This window comes from Botryllus schlosseri, chromosome 10, assembly GCF_051294905.1.
Source record: "Botryllus schlosseri isolate E-star chromosome 10, Bs_hap1, whole genome shotgun sequence".
In the NCBI taxonomy this organism is placed as follows: domain Eukaryota; kingdom Metazoa; phylum Chordata; class Ascidiacea; order Stolidobranchia; family Styelidae; genus Botryllus; species Botryllus schlosseri.
This window is the reverse complement of record NC_137245.1, coordinates 10,097,855-10,120,112: the sequence shown is the minus strand read 5'-3', so window position 1 is coordinate 10,120,112 and position 22,258 is coordinate 10,097,855. Positions and strand designations below refer to the sequence as shown.

At 40.5% G+C, this 22,258-nt stretch overlaps 2 protein-coding genes and 1 non-coding gene across 5 annotated transcripts in view; 1 reads left to right on the top strand and 2 right to left on the bottom strand.

Moving 5' to 3' along the window:
• LOC145449096 (uncharacterized) overlaps positions 1 to 15,283 on the top strand; it is a 44,160-nt gene extending 28,877 nt beyond the window's left edge. For all 3 annotated transcript variants that reach the window (XM_080327567.1, XM_080327569.1, XM_080327568.1), the window contains 5 exons: positions 558 to 632; positions 1,442 to 2,263; positions 2,490 to 2,552; positions 9,899 to 9,946; positions 10,811 to 15,283. In XM_080327567.1, coding sequence (XP_080183693.1) covers positions 558 to 632; positions 1,442 to 2,263; positions 2,490 to 2,552; positions 9,899 to 9,946; positions 10,811 to 11,625 — 1,823 coding nt within the window. In that variant the 3' untranslated portion in view covers positions 11,626 to 15,283. The remainder of the gene's footprint in view (positions 1 to 557; positions 633 to 1,441; positions 2,264 to 2,489; positions 2,553 to 9,898; positions 9,947 to 10,810) is intronic.
• Positions 1 to 22,248, bottom strand: part of LOC145449116 (ciliary microtubule inner protein 2C-like) — a 231,067-nt gene extending 208,819 nt beyond the window's left edge. Inside the window, exon 1 of the mRNA XM_080327592.1 lies at positions 22,234 to 22,248. The gene's annotated coding sequence lies outside the window, so the exon portion shown is untranslated. The remainder of the gene's footprint in view (positions 1 to 22,233) is intronic.
• Trnas-uga (transfer RNA serine (anticodon UGA)) lies at positions 18,565 to 18,646 on the bottom strand. The gene has a single exon. It is a non-coding gene; the product is annotated as a tRNA-Ser (tRNA).
• Positions 22,249 to 22,258: the final 10 nt, after the last annotated feature.

Here is a 22,258-nt window from a genome sequence, read left to right as displayed (position 1 = left end):
GCAGCGCTCAATCATAATATAGCCTACTCAGGAGTTTCAGCCAATGAACTGCTACACCCTTACCCCCGATTGCGGGACCTTGAAGGGCCCAAGATTATTTCGTTGGTCGTTTGTTGGAGGATATTTATTCGACTTGAAAATTTTCGTCGCGCTTCGCGCGGTTGAATGGGCCGAAAGGTCTACTCTACATTTAAATATCAGCAGTAAATTAAGAGAAAAATGCGCATATTTCAGAGAAATAGGCATATCGGCGCAGTCGATTACCACACCTTGAACAGGATTATGACTCCAAGATAAGAGGTGGGCCACAGCGCATTTTCAAATCGGAAAATGGGCCACGGCCAAGAAAGGGCTGAGAACCCCTGGTCTATGCGCTAAGGCCAAAATGGGTGTCCGATTTCACAAACTTCTCCAAGTCGTTTCGATCTTCCCATCTTTTCATGGTATCGCAATTTCTGTGGTGCAATGAACCGATGAAAATTGCTAATACACCGAAGGAACGAACTATAGAGCACATTGTTTCCATACAGTATTGTTGATATCTCCTATATTACCAGATTCAGAGATAAGACAACACGAATCCAAGACCGCAAATCCGGTACAATCGCCATCTGAGGTTCCGAGGGGACGTGGTAAGAATAACAAAATTACATGTGGGATTTCTATCTGCTTCTTTAGTCATGGCTGGGTATATGTATACATAATATTTATTTCGTCAAGTCATGTAGCCATCCTAGAAAATCGATGTCGCCGACGACAACATTGACGGAGTAATTTATCCATGCCTTTTACGCGGTAGCGGAAAATACACCAAGTTATCGCGTATCTTGACGTTGAGTTGGCCAAGTATTGTTGCAGGACAATGATTATTGCGATATGTTCAACGTGTTACATTGACTTTGTGAAATAATTTCCAGTTACGAGGAGCGTATAATTTCAGTACCTGAAAAATAGTTTTATACTACTCGACTGGAATCATTAAAATTAATACTCAATTCAGATTCGAGTCGTATTCGAGTCGTATTCGAATCGTTGTGCGCACTACTTATCGTGTTAATGGAATGTTCTCTACTTACGTGCATTCAAAATGATGGCAGTCTGGATAACGTAGCACCCCTTTTTATATATATCACCTCATCGTGTTTTTGGCTTAGATTGATGTGCTTGAATACTAAATATACATTTTAATAATTCATTCATATCATAAATATATGAAAACCCGAAGCTTTTCGAGCTGACACTCTTCAAGGGCAATCGTCAGCATATCCAGAATCTCAAAGACTTGCAAGGTTATTAAAATTTATGTCTTGTTCCAACGCTCATATTACGTCGGCAAACACTGACCTAGCCTATAACGACAGTAGGTGGGTGTTGACATATGGACGACGGTTTTGTCTCATGGGGTGCGCAATGATGCTCACGCTCGCACTAACTATTTCAGGTTGGGTAAAGCTGACGGATAAGATTTACCTAAACAAAGAGATGACACTAAAGCGTGGTACGAAGGTGTATGAAGGGCGACAGAAGTTTGGACTGGTCTGGCGAAATGTGGCCATCAAATTGATTCCATATGACAAAGATAACTACAAAGAAGTTCATTTCCTCTCGACACTTGATCACCCGAATGTGATCAGAATCTTTGACGCTGACGAATTTAACGATACTTTGACTTCCTATATATACATAGTCATGGAGCGTTGCCTGTGCTGTTTGAAAGATTTTATATCTCAAAATGACAAGTTAGACCTCGAACTAATGCTTGCCTATGCAAAGCAACTTGTTACAGGAGTTGCATTCATTCATAGAAACAATATTTTGCATCGAGATCTGAAACTCGAAAATGTTCTTATCTCTCCATCGGGGGATTATATTCGCGTCGCTGATTTCGGCCTCAGCAAGAAACTGGAGTATGGACGATCCGTAGCTGACATTAGCTCCCCCGGTCTGGGTACCGACGGATTTCGCGCCCCTGAAATGTACAAACAAAATCCAGTGGCATCTTTCTACTCGGACTCCTTCTCGTTGGGCATCGTGCTACATATGATGTTCTCTAAAGGAAAACATCCTTGCGGTTCTGACAGGTATCGCTGGCGCACAAGCATTATGAACAAAGAGAAAATGCATTTGGATCAAATTTGTGAGTTTCAAGAGGCTTTCGCACACAAAAGGAAACAATTACTTGATTTACTAAAAGTGGCTCTTGATTACGATCCCAAAATTCGCATCACACCCGCTAAAATGCTGCATCATCCATTCTTCGCAGGTAATACGAAGGTGTATCTTATTTCGCCACCCATACGATTAGATAAATTGACATGACGTATTTTAGCCTATAAATTCATATTTACACTGTCGGCAATTATCAATACGTAGGTCAATATACGACCACCAGTATACGACCGCAATAGTGATTGTACCAGATCTCGTAGCGAACACATCGATAAAAATAATATTTGTCAATATGCATCAATATTTATGTTACTTCACAGATGCACCTACTCATGTGCCGAATCAAGATTTCGAAAGAATGAACATTTCAAATACAGGGACAGGTGAGATTAAATAGGTTTATTCCATTTAATTGGTTCATCGTTACTGAGTACAAGTGTTATTTTATACAATTTACCCTGATGGTGTTACTTATCCATATAGCCCTCGTTTGTGGGGCGAAATAGGTTTTATTCAAAACTCGATCGATCCCAGGAATCCATGAACGGAATCATTCCACACATATCGGACAAAGAGCATAATTTATAATGGCATATTTCGGATTAAGATTACGGATCCGATATTCTGTTGAGTGTCACGGTAGTTCCATAAATACGTGTGCCTGTCGCCAGCACAATAAATATTGATAACATCTTGCTGCACAAATGCTAAACCATGGTGAACATACCATTTATCAATTCATCACAGACTGTTCTACCTCCGACTGTATCTGTATGGATCATAATATGTCTCTGCATCAGATGTTCTCGGTTGGCCGTCCTCGAAGCATTTTAGTGGGTAGGCCAAACCTACTAAACATTAACTAGTAGAAGTAGTGATTTCAAAGACATATGAAAACTACTTCAAGTGAAAGAGGGGGATGAATATCTCGAGAAATTTCCCAGTAGGCAGTTTCAGTATATCTGACCAGAAGATGACACAGCCTAATTTTGGCAGGTCTGTGGCTACTTTAGAAATCACAAGACGCATATCTGTGACGACCACAAAATGACTTATAAGATTTAAAAAAAAAATGGGCTCAATTTTCGAAAATATATTCAGGCACAATGTTCGATATTTCGTCCACGACCATTTAAATCATGACAGTTGCGCAAATATAACCCTAAGCTACACTTCCAACTTACAATAACGCAGTGATATAATCCACAGCTGCAACACCCATGGATTGTGGGTTCGAGTCCAAGCGAGGTCGACCCCAGAATTCCTACCTAAGTGTTGGAGGTTTATAATATAATATAATCCCCTCTTTGCCATCTCATCCGGGTAAGCAGTGCCTTATAAAAAGGCTAGAAGTTGGCCGTGCTACAAGTCGGCAGCTGCGGAATAAACATGGAGAAAATGGGCTTGGTGTAAAGGACCATAGTAGTCGACAAACAGAATGAATACCACAAACAAACAATAGTCAGTCAGGGGAACGTCGCAATGATTGCAAAATTTTGTTGATTCGGCGCCACCAGTCTCAAAAATTAGTGAGAATTCACAGTATCTTGAAATTAATTCCTGAAATATCTCCGAAGATGTCTCAATGGGTTGAAACCTTTCCACTGAATCCAATTTCTCTCAATATAGACATAACCGTAACCACTGCCATACGCGACATCACTTCATGGTTGATTATACTTGACTGATGTAGGATTCGGTAACGTTACGTCGCGTTTCACAATACCAATCTCTTTGCTAAATTTTTATTTCTGTACTTACTTCATCAATATCGCAACAATTTGTTATTAGATTAGCAGTGTGAACATGTCTTCGAGAGGTCAATACAATGGCGTATTCAAGGTTAGGAGCTCGGACCCCCTTTTCAAAATCCACACATTTAAGTTGCTGTCGCACCAGCGAGGTGACCAATATCACTCGAGAATTTGACGTACCCACCTCTAAATCACGGATTGCAAGATATTTGATTGATCAAAGAGAATAGTAGACATGGCGACGCCTGTATCACAATGCTGATTTTAAACGCACACAGTCTTCCTGATCTACGGCGAGTAATGAACAGTTGTGGAATGGACATTCATAACTAGAAATTCAGTTTACAATAACGCCATGGCTATACACGTTCTTGATTTGCAAGTTATTTCTTTGTTTCCCTACCGTTAAAATGTATGTGCATATACCGCAGCGTTTTGTTACCGCCGAATACCTCGGGAATTGGGAGGTCGAATCAGAATCAATGCGACAATTACATTAGATTATAATATCAGTTAATATAAATTCCAAGACATTGTCGAGACTGCGATATATCCGGGGAGCAATCTTCCTTCTGAGCTGCGCACATGCGCAAATGCGCAGTGCTGAAACTGTCTCTGCGCACAGAACATTTAAGTTGCGCACGCAAGATCCGGAGTGAGGACCTTTTTTTAGTCGTTACGCACTGTTGTCCAAGGGTCTGCGCAGTGAGTTGGTGAGTAAGCGCAGACTTGTCAAAAATTAGAGGGAACATTGCCGGGGAGGCGTTGTTCGGCTGTGCATTACTCCTCCTTTCACGCTTCATTTTCGAGCAATAAATATTTATATATTTTGGGAGTAAAAATGTTCGAACTAACGTCATTCTAAGCATCGATAGAAAATACCAATATTAATTATTGAATGTTTTATAATTTTCCTTCACTCGTCCTGACGACAGGTGAGGTACTGCCTCACTTGCCTCCGTTGACCCCACTTCACTGACGTATCAGTCCTTACAGTGGGTATGTACTGCTGTAGTGATCCTGTTTGGCCCAACCTATGCATATAATCATGGATCCTCAAAGTTGAAAAGAACATCAATACGAACCTAAGATCTAGTATAATTGACGAAACTCTCAAATTTTGTACATAGGCCTACCTTATCCTCAACAATTCAACCAGACTACAAAGCCATCAGAAATACCATGCAACGCAAAATGACGCATTAACTGTAAAAAGCGTGTGAATAGTGTATTCAAACTTTTACTGTTGTCTACATCTCTTGGAAATCTAAATGGTAAGTGTCTTAATCTTTGAAAAATATCATATGCCTCTCAGCGTAACGCAGTTGAAAAGATATCTGTAACTCATGTTTTGCATACTCAAATAGGGCAACCAGCATGATGAGTAAGCGATTTTACAGAGAAAATATGGCGCACTCGATGAATCCCACCGAGTCCGAATTAATGCTACCATGATGTCACGAATGTAAGAATGTAACAGCCCAGCAAACACATGATGGCAAGCTGATATCCGTTGGATACGTTGTCATTTGGCCCAGATTCATCCTACCGCTATCCGGTTGCACCGAGCATGTCGAGTCCTGGTGTTATCCAGTGGGTATCCACTGACCATCCATCAAGTCATTTTCTGGCCACTGTAGGGACAAAGTCTGGTCGAGACTGATATCCATAGACTATCCACTGATCAACCCTCTGAACACTTGCTAGCTATAGCTAGCTCCTGGACCTGCATATTCCCAGGCGACGCACAAATACACTTACTCAAGATTGATTTTCAGGCAAAAAGCTTATATTATCAAATTGTCAACAATAAAAAGCAGAAACGAGTAAAATTAACAACCGCTGTAAATCACGTCAAAATCAATAACTCACTTAAGTTGAAGACATACAATAAAGCAACAGGTGGACTCAAAAATATCACAAGCAGTCGATCATTTAATCAATCAGGCTAAAACTAAGATGACTACGAAGTATGTACGCTGGGAGGATTACAGAATACCACACATACACAACTTATCAGAAATACCAGAGGTTGGCAAGTTTTGAAAATCATTATAGGCAATAATAAAAACTTCAGCAAAGTAGGCTAAAGCACAGCATTGAGTCAAAGCAACAACTGTCAATCAACCAAGGTAAAGAAGCTTGCACACTGGAAGGATTACAGATTATGACACACGGACAAGTGTTGAAAAATTAAGATAGGTCGGAGTAATTACCTAGAATTCTGCCAATGAGAATGAAACAAGACACGCACCGCATTACACATGCACATACACAAATGTATCAGAAATACAGACGTTGGCAAGTTTTGAAAATCATTATGCAGCAAAACATAGCGATACATTCAAAATTGCAGTGCAGTAAAAAAAGCACAGCATCGAGTCAGAGCAACAACTGTCAAATCAAGTTGAAAAAGTACGTTCACTATATGAGAATACCATAGAAATGGGACGGTAACAAAAATTCAAAGTGGCAGGTTGAAGTTCTTCGATGACAGTAAAAAGACATGCACATTAGAGAAATACCTGACGTTGACATTTAAGATGGCAAGTTTTGAAGGTGAAGAGGTAATACGAATAGAGATACAAAAAAAATAGGATGTTTTATTCTGGTCAATTGCTCGTTACGACGTCCTCTATGTGCAGATCTGTCACACATTGAGCAAGGTGCAGTATAACCAGGGTTGCCATACCGTCCTTATTTCTAAGATTTGTCCTTATTTTCGACTTGCGTCCTCATTTTGTCTTATTTTCAACCACTACAGAACTTTTATCGTTTTCCTCTGGTATTTGTGTTGCATAATATTCATAAATTATGCTTTTGCGTCGAGATTCTATGACATCATAAAGGAAAGGAACTCTCGTGACGTTCACACCATAAAATTTGACTTCTAAGTGGTGAGATAGCTAGGACAGTGCCCGTGAGTGGTTTCGTCTGTACCAAGCTACCATAGCGGACGTCATTTTAGCAGTAAACAGCAGTACTAGGTTCCTGCTGTTTGGTCTACAGCAGAATAAGCTCAAGCTGTGGGGAAGGCAGCATATATTGCGTAGTGAAAAAAGGAGCAGTGCAGTCGACACATTGGTTAAAAAGTAGTAAAGCTATTATTCATTGATACATTATTTTAAAGTATATTGCACTTGCGCACATAGTTTTAGCTAATAATAGGGCTAAATCTGATTAGTTAAAATGAGCAGGCGTAAAAACGTTTTTCGTGACGATTATGAGAGAGAATTCAAAGGTATGTAACGAAGTTTGAAGGACGAGTGTTTCGCACATAACAATATCTGCAATTGTGACATTAACCTGTAGGCCATAGGAAAGACCGCTATTTCAACAAACATTGATACCCCAAAACACAAGAAGTGTGTCATAATGATCAATTGGAGGCCAGTCGATGAATAAATTTTCCACAAGTCGATCAGCACCAACGACCACAGACGACAAGGCAGCTGCTGCAGAGGGTACCTGGGCATTCCATACCGTCAAACACCAGCAATCATTCCTCACTAACGATTGCACATCGCAATTGTTCAAAGCAATATTCCCCGATTCCAACATCGCTAATAAGTTTTATTCGGCCAGGACCAAGAATACAAGCATTGTCACTCGAGTTCTTGCTCCATACCATGAAAAATGATTTTTCTAAACATGGTGTATGGCCTTTTTACATCTTGGTTGACGCCTCTAATCACAACGAGGTGGAGAAGTTTGGTTTATCACCCTATGGGCGGGGTCAAGACCAACGTTTTTTTGGGAAGGGGGGCTGACAAAGTGCTGTTTCGGCCCTGAGTAAAGGTAAATCTAGACCTGAGCTCTCGTGAGATCCACGAAGCACATTCTAATAACAAGGAGTTGCTGAAGCAGATTGTTTTTTGGCGAAAAGTATGGAATGTAATATGCCACGGCCTGTATAAATACAAAGTATGTTCAAAAACCCTTTCTCATGCTAATCTAATTTTTCGACTGTCCTTATTTTTGGGTCTATGTCGATGGCAACCCTGAGTATAACAAACAAAGCACTTCTTAGGTTTTGCCTACTTTTACTGCATGTTTTTTTACTAATTCTACTTAGGTTTTTCAGACATAACCAGTTAGATAGCCAGTTAGATTCGCACTTTCAGTGGACTATCCCGAATATCGGTGTGTAAATGTGCGATTTTCTTTCGAACTGTACTCTTGAAATATTTTGAAAGGATGAAATATGTGCCCTTATCAACAAGAACTTGAGTGGTTGACTTTTTAGCTGATACAACATGGAAATATCCGCACACTATCAGATTATGATATCCATTGAAAATAGAATTGGGACTTTTAGTGGACTATCCGAAATGTTTTTCTGCATGTATGTCCTAGGATATCCGAACCAGAGTTGGATCAATTACATTATTTCAGTTCAATTACAATTACAATTACAATTACTTTCATGCATGTTTCAATTACATTACAATTACAATTACTCCATGCTAAAAATATCAAATTACAATTACAATTACAATTACAATTGCTGCTGTTGAACATGTAATTGAATAATCATAAATTCAACCGTGCTCCTTGACAACCGTAGCGTCGTAATTAACAACAATTCAAGTATTCATGTTTCATTCATGATACGCAAATACCCGGTAATTAATAAAAGAAAAACGTTTTCGAACTATTCCAGTATGCAGTATGTCGTTGAAAAAAGTATTATAATCATGCACGGGTTGGATTTGCGTACATAGTATATAATTAAAGAAATAATATTATTTTTATCGAGGGACGTAGGAATTAGGATGAGGGGTGAAAACAAAACCGTGCTTTGTCAGATAAGACGTTATATAATATCCAGTGGTCTGGTTAGTTAGCCAGACGAAGTAACGATGTAGCATCGTGATCTGAAATCGTATTGTAGATTGCCAACCCACGGATAGATGCGCAAGATGTGAGTCACGGATGAATGCACCGACAAACGTACTGCAGAGCCGGCTAAAAGCAGCAAACTTTGTAGTCCTAGAGCTGGCGATTCAAGCGTCCAAATTTGATGCATCTGGTCTTTATCGTAAGCTATTGATGCACTAATTCCGAAAATACAAATTAAAATCTCGTCAGGGCAATGTAACTGCTCCATAACTGCTCCAAAATAGCCGTTTAAGGCCGACTGTTCTGAAAAGTGAGAGCGCCGCAGCAGCATGACCACAACAATGACCAATTACTCCCAGCGATTGTTCAGAACAATGCCGATTCCCAGACTTTCACGACTATTTTTGGATGGTACCATTGCCTGGAAATATACTTTTATTGCGGAATCAGTGCGACACTAGCTTTCGATTAGGACCATACTTATCAAATTTCGACGCTTGGATCGTTAGCTATGGGACTATCAATTCTGCTGCTTTTAGCCGGCTCAGCAGTTCGCTTCTCGGCGTATTCAATGGTGAGTCACGTGTTGCGAATCCATCCGTTGGTTAGTAATCTAATAATTGTATACAATGGCAGCCGAGGCCAGCATAGCGGTAAAAATAAAAAAAACTTCGGCCGCAAGGGCTTCCGCGAATGGATCCACCAAATTCCTTGTCGACATTTAAAGAGAATGCATTATAAGTCAATTATTTTATGTTGTGCTTGTCAGGTCTCAATAGCAATTTAATGTAATTGAAATTGTAATTGAGCAAAATTTTTGTCAAATTACAATTACAATTACAATTACACAAAATAAAAATGCTTCAATTACAATTACACTACAATTACATTGAAATAAGTAATTAATTACATTCAATTACATTACAAATTACAATTGATCCAACTCTGATCCGAACCGGACATTTTCGAGCGTGGATAGCCAAGTATTAGTCTACGTCTGTCCAACCGGACACTGGGACACTCGGACACTGCTTGGATAGTCCTAGGCAATTTTGTGTTTGCTGGGAGTTGATTGACATGTATGGCTCTTTAGTAGTTTTGTAGCCTACACTGACTCTCTTTTGATTTGATAGATGATCTGATTCGACTGTCAAAGGAAGCTAGGATCAAACAATTAGAAGGTGAGTATATCTCGGCTGTCGAATGCTGATATTGGAGCCAGTGGTAGCCAATAACTGATTGTCTTGTCTATACATGCTACCAGTCATGTATTGGCCGTTGGTAGCCTTAACCGCGAAATGGTTAGCCATAGTTCAACACGAAAACAGATGAACGCCAATTTTTTAAATTATGAATTTGGAGAAGCAAATGACATATAACAAGTAGTCACCATTGCTACTTAAGTAAACTAAGTTATACAGAAAATATCTACTTAATTACAAGTAGGATTAGCGATATCCAAGACATATCATCATTATTCCAAGACTAGAAGTAGAAAACTGAAAGGTGGTGGTCTCAAAAGTATATTTGATAAAGATGTCACATACTTTTCTTGTAAATCGCAGATGGGTTACTTCCGCTGCAAAACGGCCATTGATGATACAAATACAGAAATTACGAAAAAGTATTCTGTCGCCATCACATATGAATCATCGTCATCTTAATTTCACTAACAAAAGTGATGCAAACCAATCCGAAAATTACTTTATACCCCACTAAGGCAAAGCGGGGAAAGTATATAAGGTTATGAGACAAAATCTGTTACATAAGTGGAAGTAGTCTTATAACACAATTAAACGAGTGAGAAGCGAATATAAAACCTACTTGAGTATGCCCTAAATGTAGATGTACTTCTTTAATGATCACCTTCGGAGAACTGTAGACTGAGCTTGATCCAAATAGTTTTTCAAATCCTTCGTACCGTGTCACTGGTTACGTCCTTAAAAGTTCGTTAAAATTGGTTCAAAGCACGTGCGATTTCAGTCTTGAGTAGATTTCAGTCATTTTCGATTAGCACTCGATCGATGTGCTATTTTTATTCCCAGAGAAGTTGAAAATTCCAGTTGCTGTAATCGGTTACGAAAAGGCCTCAAAATTGCTTACCGAAATCCAGAGATTGCGAGGCAAAAGAGACGTCACTCTCATGCTAAAGTTGGCGGAGTGCGAACTGCATTTGGACCGTGGCAACCAAGAACGGGTCGTCGCGAAACTTAAAAAGATCATGTCAGAAACGAAATCCGCCGCAGATGTTAGAAAGATGGGTATCGACGAATACAACGATGGAAACTACATCCGCGCTATGACTCTGTTTCGGATATCTCACGATTTAAACGGTATCGATGCAACGATCTCACCAGACGACAAGGTCGAATGGATTCGAGATCGCATGATGGACATCAAGCTCATCATGAAACATCTAATGTCGTCAGCTGACGATGACCAAAGTTCGATAGCTATCAATTTCGGGTTAAAACACATGGAAGATATGATAAACGAACTACGAGAGGTGAATGCAACACCAGAGGCGAATGCGGTGACTGAAGCAGCGTGTGCTGTTCACTTAACGCTAATCACCGGTCAGCTTGGCGAATACGAAAAGACGATCAAATGCGGGCGCACCTCAAGCGAAAGATTTGAACGGTGTTTTGGCGCGAGGAGATATCATTTCAAGCACTACGGAATGCTGATGAACAATCTTGCTGCCGCTTACAAGAACACAAAACGATATTCGAGGGCCGAGCGTCATTACGTCAGGGCGCTTGAGTGCTACAAGCAAGCGACTGATTACGACTCCGAGGACATGAGGAGAAAGCATATTGCTACGGCAGAAGATAATTTAGGGCAAATTCGAAAACAGTAATACGCATTACAGTTTGTCCTCGCTCTATGGCGGGATCGGAGAGATTTGCATCTCACAACATCGATTTCGCCTATAAAGTAATTTGTTAGTTAGTCAGGGTTGTAACCAAGTCACAAGGCACCGAGTCACAAGTCAATCTCACTTTTATGGTTTTGACTCGAGTCAAGTCGAGTCATTTTCAATTCACCACCGAGTCAAGTCTGAGTCCAAGTCAGCGAAAAGAGGGTCGAGTCCGAGTCACGGTAATATGACTCGAGTCGAGTCCAAGTGATTGTGTTGACTGCTAAGTTTCCTGTTAAAGTCTTGTTAAGCCCACTTTTTATAACTCTGTTTGGTGATATCGAATGGTTCGCATTTATAATATATTCATTTTCCTCACTTTTAGCAGTTTCTGATCGCATTTTCAAGTACCAGTACCAATAGACGAAATCCCAATAGTGTGGTTACTTTACTATTCTTCGAAATTACAATGAAATGTCGGTATTGGCCGTCTGCGTCTCGAGTCATATGACTTGGCTCGAGTCATGCGCAATGACTCGAGTCCAAGTCGAGTCAATACACAGATTGACTCGAGTCGAGTCGATTCATTTCCGTATTTTGTGAAAATGACTCGAGTCAAGTCGAGTCATCAGAAAATCGTGACTCGAGTCGAGTCATGACTCGAGTCATTACAACCCTGTAGTTAGTATAGCAACCGACCATGCAATCGAATATTCATATTATTCGATTCGCTTGCTTAAGCATTTCTAGGGAAGGTATGAACGTGCCGTTCACGTTCGCGTTCTGTGTGTGAGCCTCAGAAATTTAGAGGTTCATGTTTACAAACGAACTTGGTAGGTTATGCACTGTGAACCTTTTCATATAGTACAATTTTTCACGTCAGATTAAAATCTTTGGTTGAAATTCCGTGCAATTCAACTTAGGACCACTCTGTGCATGGCGCTGTCATCCAGGTCATGGTATGGTATGGAATAGGAATTTTCCATATTCCATACTAGGGTCGGATTATCCGGATAACGGTTAACCGGTTAACCGATTAACCGCCATATTTTTATTTCTGATATCCGGATATAATTCTGCCGGCTAACCGGAGAAAAGGGTAGCGTTGCTAATTCGTTTTACACTTTTTAGTAAGCTTAAAGATCTTGTATTATCAGTGTTGCGCCAAGCCAATTAGCGAGCACCGTGTTGCTAATCAGCGAGTTAGATCTGTGCACAATGCAACGCTACGCGATCTCCCGCTGAGAAGAGCGCGAAGTTAGGTCATTGCTTGCCGCGCTGGGCTATCGTCGCTGACCTGATTTATCGCGTCTACAACGAAGCGATGCTTACCATTAATCCCACTTCTGTGGAAGCTGAGAGAGCATTTAACGCATGCGCAGGGCCGTAACAGCACTTCGTCAGGCCCCCCCAAAACGTTGGTCATGGGCCCCCATAGGGTGATAAACCTAAGCGAAGCCCCCCAGACCCCCCACAGGCTAAACGCTGTTTACCGCTGCTTATCATCTATATTGGGTGTCCGTTTAGGGAGTCAGCTTTTATCACCAAAACGCGCGAAGCGCGAGAAATTTCTATAATTCATGACTGAATCGGGCAATATATGATCGGGAATTGCATATATATTGTTATCAATTTTTATCCTTTCTCTGCTTACGTAATAAGATTTACCGGTAGAGCTGAGTGAGGTGTGTTTGAAAGGGTAAGACCCCTCAATAATAATTAAACATCTCCGGGTGTATTGTATACCCATTGGCAGGAACGAAACAGCACTTCGTCAGGCCCCAAAAAAACTGGAGTCTTGGGCTTCCATAGGGTGATAAACCGACCCGCCATCACGTTGTTCACTTTTGCGACGAAATTATGGATGTGCTGCTTAGTAAACCAGCGCGAAGCGTAAAAATGTTCGATAATTCATGATAAAATCGGTCAATAATATCGGGAATTGCATATATATTGCTATCAATTTCTTGTCCTCTATTCTCACGTAATCAGATTAACCGGTAGCGCTGAAATACGCATTGTCTTGGAGAATGTAGAGCCCGTAAATAATAATTAAACATTTTCGGGCGGGTGGACCCGTTGGTATGACTTCGTTAAATGATTATATTTCGTGACCTCCTGTCTGCTATATCAATAATATAGAATCGCCCAAACGTACTAAACTAAAAGATCGCACGATTTCAAATTGGTATTTCTTCACTGGCATATAATTTTTCCCTGTGGGGTGGTATTAGTCTTGTGAGGTTCAGATTGCCAAGACAGGAACATTTAGGCGCCAGTCATTTAGGCGCCTATGAACTATTGAACCTACATGTATTTTGTATATATAACTAAGTTTTCGCTCAGCATAAGGGCAGTCCTTTTCGGCTAAGGTTTTCTAGCTGCCGATCGTTCTGGCACACTTCTTGCAGTCGCATGTTACATGGCCTAAAACTTTATACGTATTGGTGCGTCGTGGCGAGGTAATGGCCAACGCTGAAATGCCCATTTCTATAAATCTTCGTATTTTTTCTTGGGGGAAGAGTACCCAATAATCAAGATACTTGGCATCTTGAAACCGCGCTCAGCGCGAAAATTTTTTATTAAAGTTGCATAAATTTTCAAAAAATATTCTATAATTTATGCTAATTCACGAAATAATTTTGGGCCCCCTACGAGCTCGGGCCCCTCCCCCAATTGGGGGGTTTGGCGTGCGGCAGTTACGGCCCTGCGCATGCGGACTCTTTGTTACAAAACTCCGGTCCCGGCTATCACATATCGATGCATTGTGCTTTATAAGGAGGGCGTTGCAGAAGCAGTGAACATTGAATTTGCGTGATTTTTCTCGTATTCGCTCGTACTGCGCGTGTACGATGGATCTACAGTAACAGTGTGTAATGATTTTGCGGTCCATTTTGCATGCAGACCTCGTGAAATCGATTGTCTCACTTAGCAGTTGTTAACCGGTTGGATAAATTCCAAATATACGGATACATCCGTTATTAGGATAGTAAAAATTATTGATCTCCGAACTAACCCCACTCCATACCCGTCCAATCGTTCCATACCATACTTGACGATTTTCCATCCCATAGCAACATTCTTCCATACCATATTTGATACTTTTTCCATACTTTCGCAACTTGCCTAACCTGTCAAGAGATATTCTATTTTTGATGTGTGGAAATGCTCCGGCCTTTATATTCTAATTATTTTGGATGAAAATATCCATTTAAACAGCCCCGGCGAATCAATTATATCCCCAGTTTCTTTATATCATATTCTATGTCATTAGCAATGTAGCTTGCCTAACTCCATCGAAGACGGAACATATAATATACACATCGGAATAGTTGGAAATCACAACAGAATCTCACGACATGTAAATTTAGTGTGGTAACGCTCTGCTAGAAGTAACATCATCTACAAAATTACATGTATTGTCAAAGTATAAGATAGCTTCCCCAACCTTTTTTCTTCACTCAACACAACCTGAAGTCGATGTTTATATACCCTTCAAAATTGCTCCTCAAATAAAATATGGTAGGAATTTGTTTTTAAAGACTTACTATTGGTGAAAGTAAAGACCCCTAGAATTGAACTGCGCGCAACAAAATTTATTAACAGTGAACTGAGCCAGCTGTAGGCGCAATGTTGCGCCTCCGTAATATGTATTTGTAAGGTAGGGGAGACCGGGGACAAATGTAACTAGGGGCAAATGTAACAATCGACCTCACCGCTAGTAGGATGGAGAAATCAGCTTGATATTTTAAGTGCGCATGCAGTAATTATCTCTCCTATTTTACCTGGAGTTACGTTGAGCTACGATGCGAAACCCCGGAATAATTTGCAAAAAACGAAATTTTTGACCCTTGAGTAAAGTTTTCCTGGTCTGGAATAATTTGTCTAGACGAATAGTACCTCAAGTAGTTACAACGTAATATGTGTAGCTGGAACAATGTTACTATAGTCTACCGTGGTGATGGAAAGAATAGAACTTGCATCGCCGGGAAGGCACCATACTGAGACACTAATCATGGTCGAGCGTGTCAGGGACAATCGTAACACTCTGTTACTTTTGCCCCGTTACAATATGTTATCAATTCTGAATGTCTTTGTTTATATGTTGGTATTACCATTCATCTACTGCAGAATAATTTTGGAACAGCCAGAAGTTCACCAGAACAGATACTGCCTTGCGATACAAATTCTAACATGACCATTGACCATCTGTCGAAACGGCCATTAAATAGTGGTGATGTGAATCTGACGGTTCGGTTATTTTCGTGATTTAACCATCCTTTCTCATTTTGATCGACTTTTGGTGTGTCGAACTTCAATAGTCATGGCTTAATTCTCGTCCTCTGACTTTGATCATGGCCCACTTACATTTTGATATTTGATGTGAACAATTTATGTAAATTTTCTACAGCACAGATAAATGTCATTATAGCTTTGACGCCACACAATGTTGCGTCCTCGTTTTACTATACCATCATCGACCCATTCAACCAAGATATGTTAGCCAGGTCGGTTTCGCACCTTCGCAGGTGACCGAATGACCAACCCATTATGCCCGCTGAACAACAGAACCTTGGTAGAAAAGGCCGAATATGTGTAGGGAGATGATGGAATGAACGTGTCTCTTGTACACTTTAAGCTTGAACAAGACACGAAAGGTGATATTGCATTCAGATGCGATAAATGCGATGGGGCGTAGCCTGGAAGCGTTCAAACGTCTCTTCCTTTAGTTTCATGCAATATTACAATTTGTGCTTCCGTTTTCGTTGTTCATTTAGTTGGTGTTTAGTTATAAATAACACTGTTACAATTGCCCCGCAAGGGTGGTACAATTGCCCCTGGGTACGGGGCGATTGTAACATTTGAGCAGCGATTTTTGCAACCCAAAATTTCCATGATTGATTGTTGATTGAGTTCCAATTTAGTTTTCATATCAACTATCGAGTTGTTGGCTTCTTTATATAAAACTTTGGAAGTGAAATTTCCACGAGAAAAACACGTAATGTTGGAAAATACGAAAAGTGTTACAATTGTCCCCGGTCTCCCCTAAGCCGAGAGAAAAATAGGAAGGGTTGGAAATTTTTTCAAATGTACCAAGGTAGCATCAATTTACATGTGTAAATGCCGAATATAATGCATGGGTCGGATAAACTTCCTGGTGTAGACGAACGTATGCGTAAGCCGCCATATAAGCTACACTTTTGCACGCTACTTTAACTCGAACAGAAAGAAATATGTCATTTCATCAGTAACTAGTCCGGCTACGCTATCAATTAGCGATTCCACGATATCCCGTTCATAGAGATATGAACTCTTATTATAACGAATCAGGTGATTTCAATCACACCATTTCACATACGAATGAATAACAACCTATGTGAGGAAGATCGCGTGCAGCTGTCCAATCGATTCTCGCTAATTGGAGGCTGATAATACGAATTGCCGAATTGCAAAGAAGCTAAGAAATATTAGAGATACGATCGGCCTTTCATACAGACGTTCAATAAACGAGGGTAAAAAGGTAAAGATTTTTTTTCCATGTGAGTCTATTCCCAACCAGAAGCCCCTAAATTCCCCGCCGATTGGCAACACCTGCCTTAGAATATATCTTCAAATATAATTTCACATCACTACAATCATGTTGGGACAGCTGATCAAATGTCCATCTTCCCCGCCAATCGGTGGGTCTCACTCATTACCTTCATTAACCAACATCAGTTTGTCCACTGTCCATTTTATCAAAAATAACCAGATTTCACGAAGTTACCATGCGTGTTTCAGGCCGGCATATCGTAACGTCGCTCCAAGACAAGCTACATATTTTTGAAATACAATGATGGTTAATGGTTATGTGAAATAGATATTGCGTTATGACCATCCTCCCGAAGCGCAGAAAATTATTTCCAAGTTCAACAAATTGATAGAAATAATAATGTTACTTCTATATTCTCAGAGTGTACCCTTTTAAAACTTCATTGGTTGTTTACGTAGTGGAAGTTACAATAAGCAAAATGCAATTAGTAACGCAACAACGGTCGATTATCATTCGTTTTTATGATATTTAGATTGCAATAATTATCATTAATATTATTTTCATTCATATGCGCATTTCCTAACCCTGTTGTTTTCAAGTAGATGTCTACCGGGATGGGTGATTCATGAATCACAGTGGGAGATATGAACATAAACAGTGTGCTATGCTATCAATTTGACAAATCGAAAGTATGATTATTGTCATGGTTCTGGAAAAACTGTCAAAGTATGGAAAAAGTATGGTAGTATAGAAAAAACGTTCCATACCATACTTGGGAAATTTCCATACCATACCATACTTGCACCTTTCCATATTCCATACCGAAATTTCGTTCCATACCATACCATACTTCCATACCATACCATACCATACCATGCCCTGCTGGCATCATAACAAAATCGACACTAAACGAGCATGTACCCAAACAATCTCAAAAATTTTACTTGCTTTGTCACAAAAGTTTGCTCGAAATATTCAACTTTCCGTTTGTGAATATTTAGTGACTCTTTGCTGTGAGCTTGACCCGCAATTAGCCTACACAACATCAAGAACGAAATACATTACATGTGGGAAGTCAGCTAATGATGCTTTTTCAAACTATCAGTGAAATTGATATAAAAAGTACATCGTTGTCTAATGTAAAAAATCTAGCAGGCGTACGGGATCCGTTTTGATTTCATATGTTTATTGTATCATAAAAGCAACATCCGTGCGATCGGGGTGTTGGCTACTGTGTACCTTTTTCAAGGGAAAATATCGGTAGGAAATATAGAATCCCGTTTTACACTGTGCTCAATATCAACGTAGCAATAGTGAGACGCCGAATACATAGTCCGGTCCGGCCTGGACTGGTAAGGCATAAGTTACTCAAAAGTGACTGACACAAAATAAAATGAAAAATACAGCGCTGCGAGCAGGGTTCGAACCTGCGCGGGAATATCCCATTGGATTTCAAGTCCAACGCCTTAACCACTCGGCCATCGCAGCTGTAGCGATCTATGGTCTTTTCTCCAGATTGCAAACTAGGAGTAACGGAGAAAAAATTATCGAATATATAACGTGACATTATAATTCAATTCAATTCAATTTAATGCTAACAATTTCATCAATACACCAAAATCCTGCGATACAATGAAAGAGAGGAAGGTGTTGAAACTAATTGCAGTAATCTTCGAAATAAGCCACCCACCTGACCTAAGCGATGTAAAAAAGGAGGCATGCACAATTGCGCACTGAATGAAAAGTAAACAGCAACTAGTGGAGAATTGGGAAGAACATGTATGTATAAACAATCAATGTTCTTTCCAATTCTCTAGTTGCTGACCAAACCCTGACGAAAGTCAGCCGAAAATATTTGGATTCATTTCAATATAAATACTATACAGTTGTATACCATAATCCTCAGTAAAGCATGTATCTGGCATTTATTTGCCACAAGTGTCGTTTAAAATGTCATTTTAAACCTTTTTAAGCCCACCGCACCTTGTTCTTTAAGATCCTTTGTAAATTACCTTTTAGCCGTGACATCACATTGGTCCATAATTCAATTCATAATAGTTGGTTGTTAGTAACAATGATCTTCTCAGTCTAAGTTGGTCAGTATTGGCTACTAGCAAGCAATCTCGAATTCCTTTTCGCTTTTGTTCTTTAAATGCACATATCCTGATTGTGGATCTAGTGAGTTATTTTGATTGTTTTTGCTGTTTCTGGGGTTTACTTATTAGTTTGAAACAAATGAAATACAAAATACAGATAGAAGTAAGGATTTGTCATAACTTTACTATGGGATGAAAAGTGGAGACCAAGATAAAATCTGGGCATTTCATGTGCTCTGCGGAGCACACTGGTGAAATTTGGATGGTTGGCTTAGGGACGACCGGAATTCAGTGTCATTTGATATTTAAGAATCTGGAGGGAATCCCAAATCTGCATGGGTGACATTTCAAAGTTCAGGAGAACTAAAAAGTTTCGTGACATCGCATATCCTTTTTGCCATCCTCTTAAGCACCAATTTCGCATAACAGTAAGTGGTCAATGCCCAAACTATCAGGCAAAAAATCTCCAGAACATTTGACAGTATTTAAAGATACAAAAAAATGACCCCGCGCGACGACGACTTCAACATCTCTCATATAGATATCAATCCAGAACCACACTTCCGGAACCAACACGAACGTAATGATTTAGTTAAAAACACGGAGCTCACTAAATCAAATGCAGGGCTTTTGACTTCAAGGTTGAAACAAGGGAACTTGCTAGATTAACGTGTAGATCAGTGATTCCCAAGCGCGGCCGCGAGGGCCGCATGCGGCCCCCAGATAGCCTTCTTGCGGCCCCCAGAATATATTAAGAAATCGATTTATGACAAAAAATAAAATTTATATTTATAAAATACTCTTGCTTGGCTTGGCCTCTGTGGCTTTTAATTATAGAATTGCAGGAAAGTTGTGAGTATAGACTGGTAACGTTACGTCACTGCTGTTTCAATGCAATGTGCCCTATCTTTCCAATTGAACGAGCAGTAGCTATAGATATATATAGGTATTGATAACTTTCAAAACCGGATGAAAATCCTGAAAAATGATAAATATTTCCCACTTCGTGGTCGCTTGACTAAAAAGGAAAAAGAGGCTCAACTCCCGAAAAATACAGTTTTTCATTCACATTAACATGGGGTTGACTGAAAATAAAAGTCAACTTTCCGGTCCAGCTCCCGAAATAGCCGGCGTAGCGTTCCTACAGTGCTGATTTAATGTATATCAGTCGAATTTAGCCCTGTATGTAACCAAAATCCTCAAAAAAGAAGACAAAATCTCAAAAAAGAAGACATTTGGGCGTCCTTCGAGGACACTTTAAAAAAAAATCAAAAAAGAGGACAAATCATCTTAAAAGAGGACGTATGGTAACCCTATGATAACTAGATGTGCAACACGTGACTCACGGTTGAATGCGCCGAGATGCATACTGCTTAGCCGGCTAAAAGCAGCATAATTGGTAGTCCTATAGTCAGGGCCGTAACTGCCGCACCCCAAAACCCCCAATTGAGGGGGGCGAGCTCGAAGGGGGCCCAATATTATTTTGTGAATTAGAATAAATCATAGAGTATTTTTTTAAAATTTACGGGGTTTGTTTGTTTTTGGGGTATTCATGGTGTTTGTCGACTACTATGGTCATTTACACCAGGCCGATATTCTTCTTAATATCCGTAACTGCCGACTTATAGCACGGCCCACCTCTAGGCTTTTGTAAGACACCGCTGACGCGGATGAGGTGGCGAGGAGGAGCCTAGGTAAACCTCCAACACTTAGGTATCGGAATTCGGAAGTCGACCTCGGTCGGACTCGAACCCGCACCCATTGGTGTTGCAGCCGCGGATTATACCACTGCGCTATCTCGCCACGGGGAAATTTACGGGGTCTGCAGTTTCAAAGACACCTCTCACTCAGCTCTACCGGTAAATCTGATTACGTGGGCAAAGAGGACAACCATGCAATTCCCGATCTTGTTCACCGATTTTATCATGAATTATCGAAATATTCGCGCGTCGCGCTGTCTCACTAAACAGTACAACTTTAATTTCGTGGCAAAAGCGAACAACGTGATGCGGGGTCAGTTTATCACACTATGGGAGCCCGGGGTCCTGACGAAGTGCTGTTACGTTCTTGCCAACGACTATACCCCCGGATATCTTTAATTACTATTGAGGGGGCCGATACCTTTTCAAACACACCTCACTCAGCTCTACCGGTAAATCAGATTACGCGAACAGAGACAAGGATGAAAATTGATAGCAATACATGCGATTCCCGATCATATTGACCGATTCAGTCATGAAACTAAAGAAATTTCTCGCGCTTCGCACGTTTAAGCGAGAAAAGTTGATTCACTCAACGGACACCCCATGCAGCAGATAAGTAGCGGTAAACAGTGTACAGTTTTGAAATCTCGCCAGGGCAATAAAACTACTTCGAAATAGCCATGATGACTGTTTGGGTCCGTTTCATAGCCGTAGTATTCGTGCGGCCCCAACCGTACTCTGAAATTCTAAATTTGGCCCTCACACCGAAAAAGGTTGGGAACCACTGGTGTAGATGTTCTTCAGCGAGAACAGGGCGTGAAAGATTTTCAAGTTATTTTTTCTGTGGCAGGTACTGTTTGCTTATGCAGCAATGTTGACTACATTTTTAATGAAATAGGACTTGCCCATAACTGAAGCCAGTGGCAGATTTTTTTAGGGGTCTGGAGGAACCGCAGTAAACCTTCCTCCGTAACGCTGTGACAGTACTGTGGTTTTACACCACAGCACGGCGTCACAGGACATAGGACACAAATAGGACACATAGGACACAAAGCACCCTTTGAGAGGGGGCTTTGAGAGGAAGCAGCAACTGATCCCTCCTCCACCGTGCTTGTGCCTAGGGAGAACATGCCTTAAATTACAGGCTGCATCTCTGGGTCGGACTATGAAGGCCGTCGGCCATACTCGTCCTCGGTTTATGGGACAGGGATAGGAGAATTGAAGGTTGTACCGCACGGGTTCCGCATCTCCAACTACTTCAAAGAGACGCTTAACGTAATACAACCAAATATTCCAGTGGC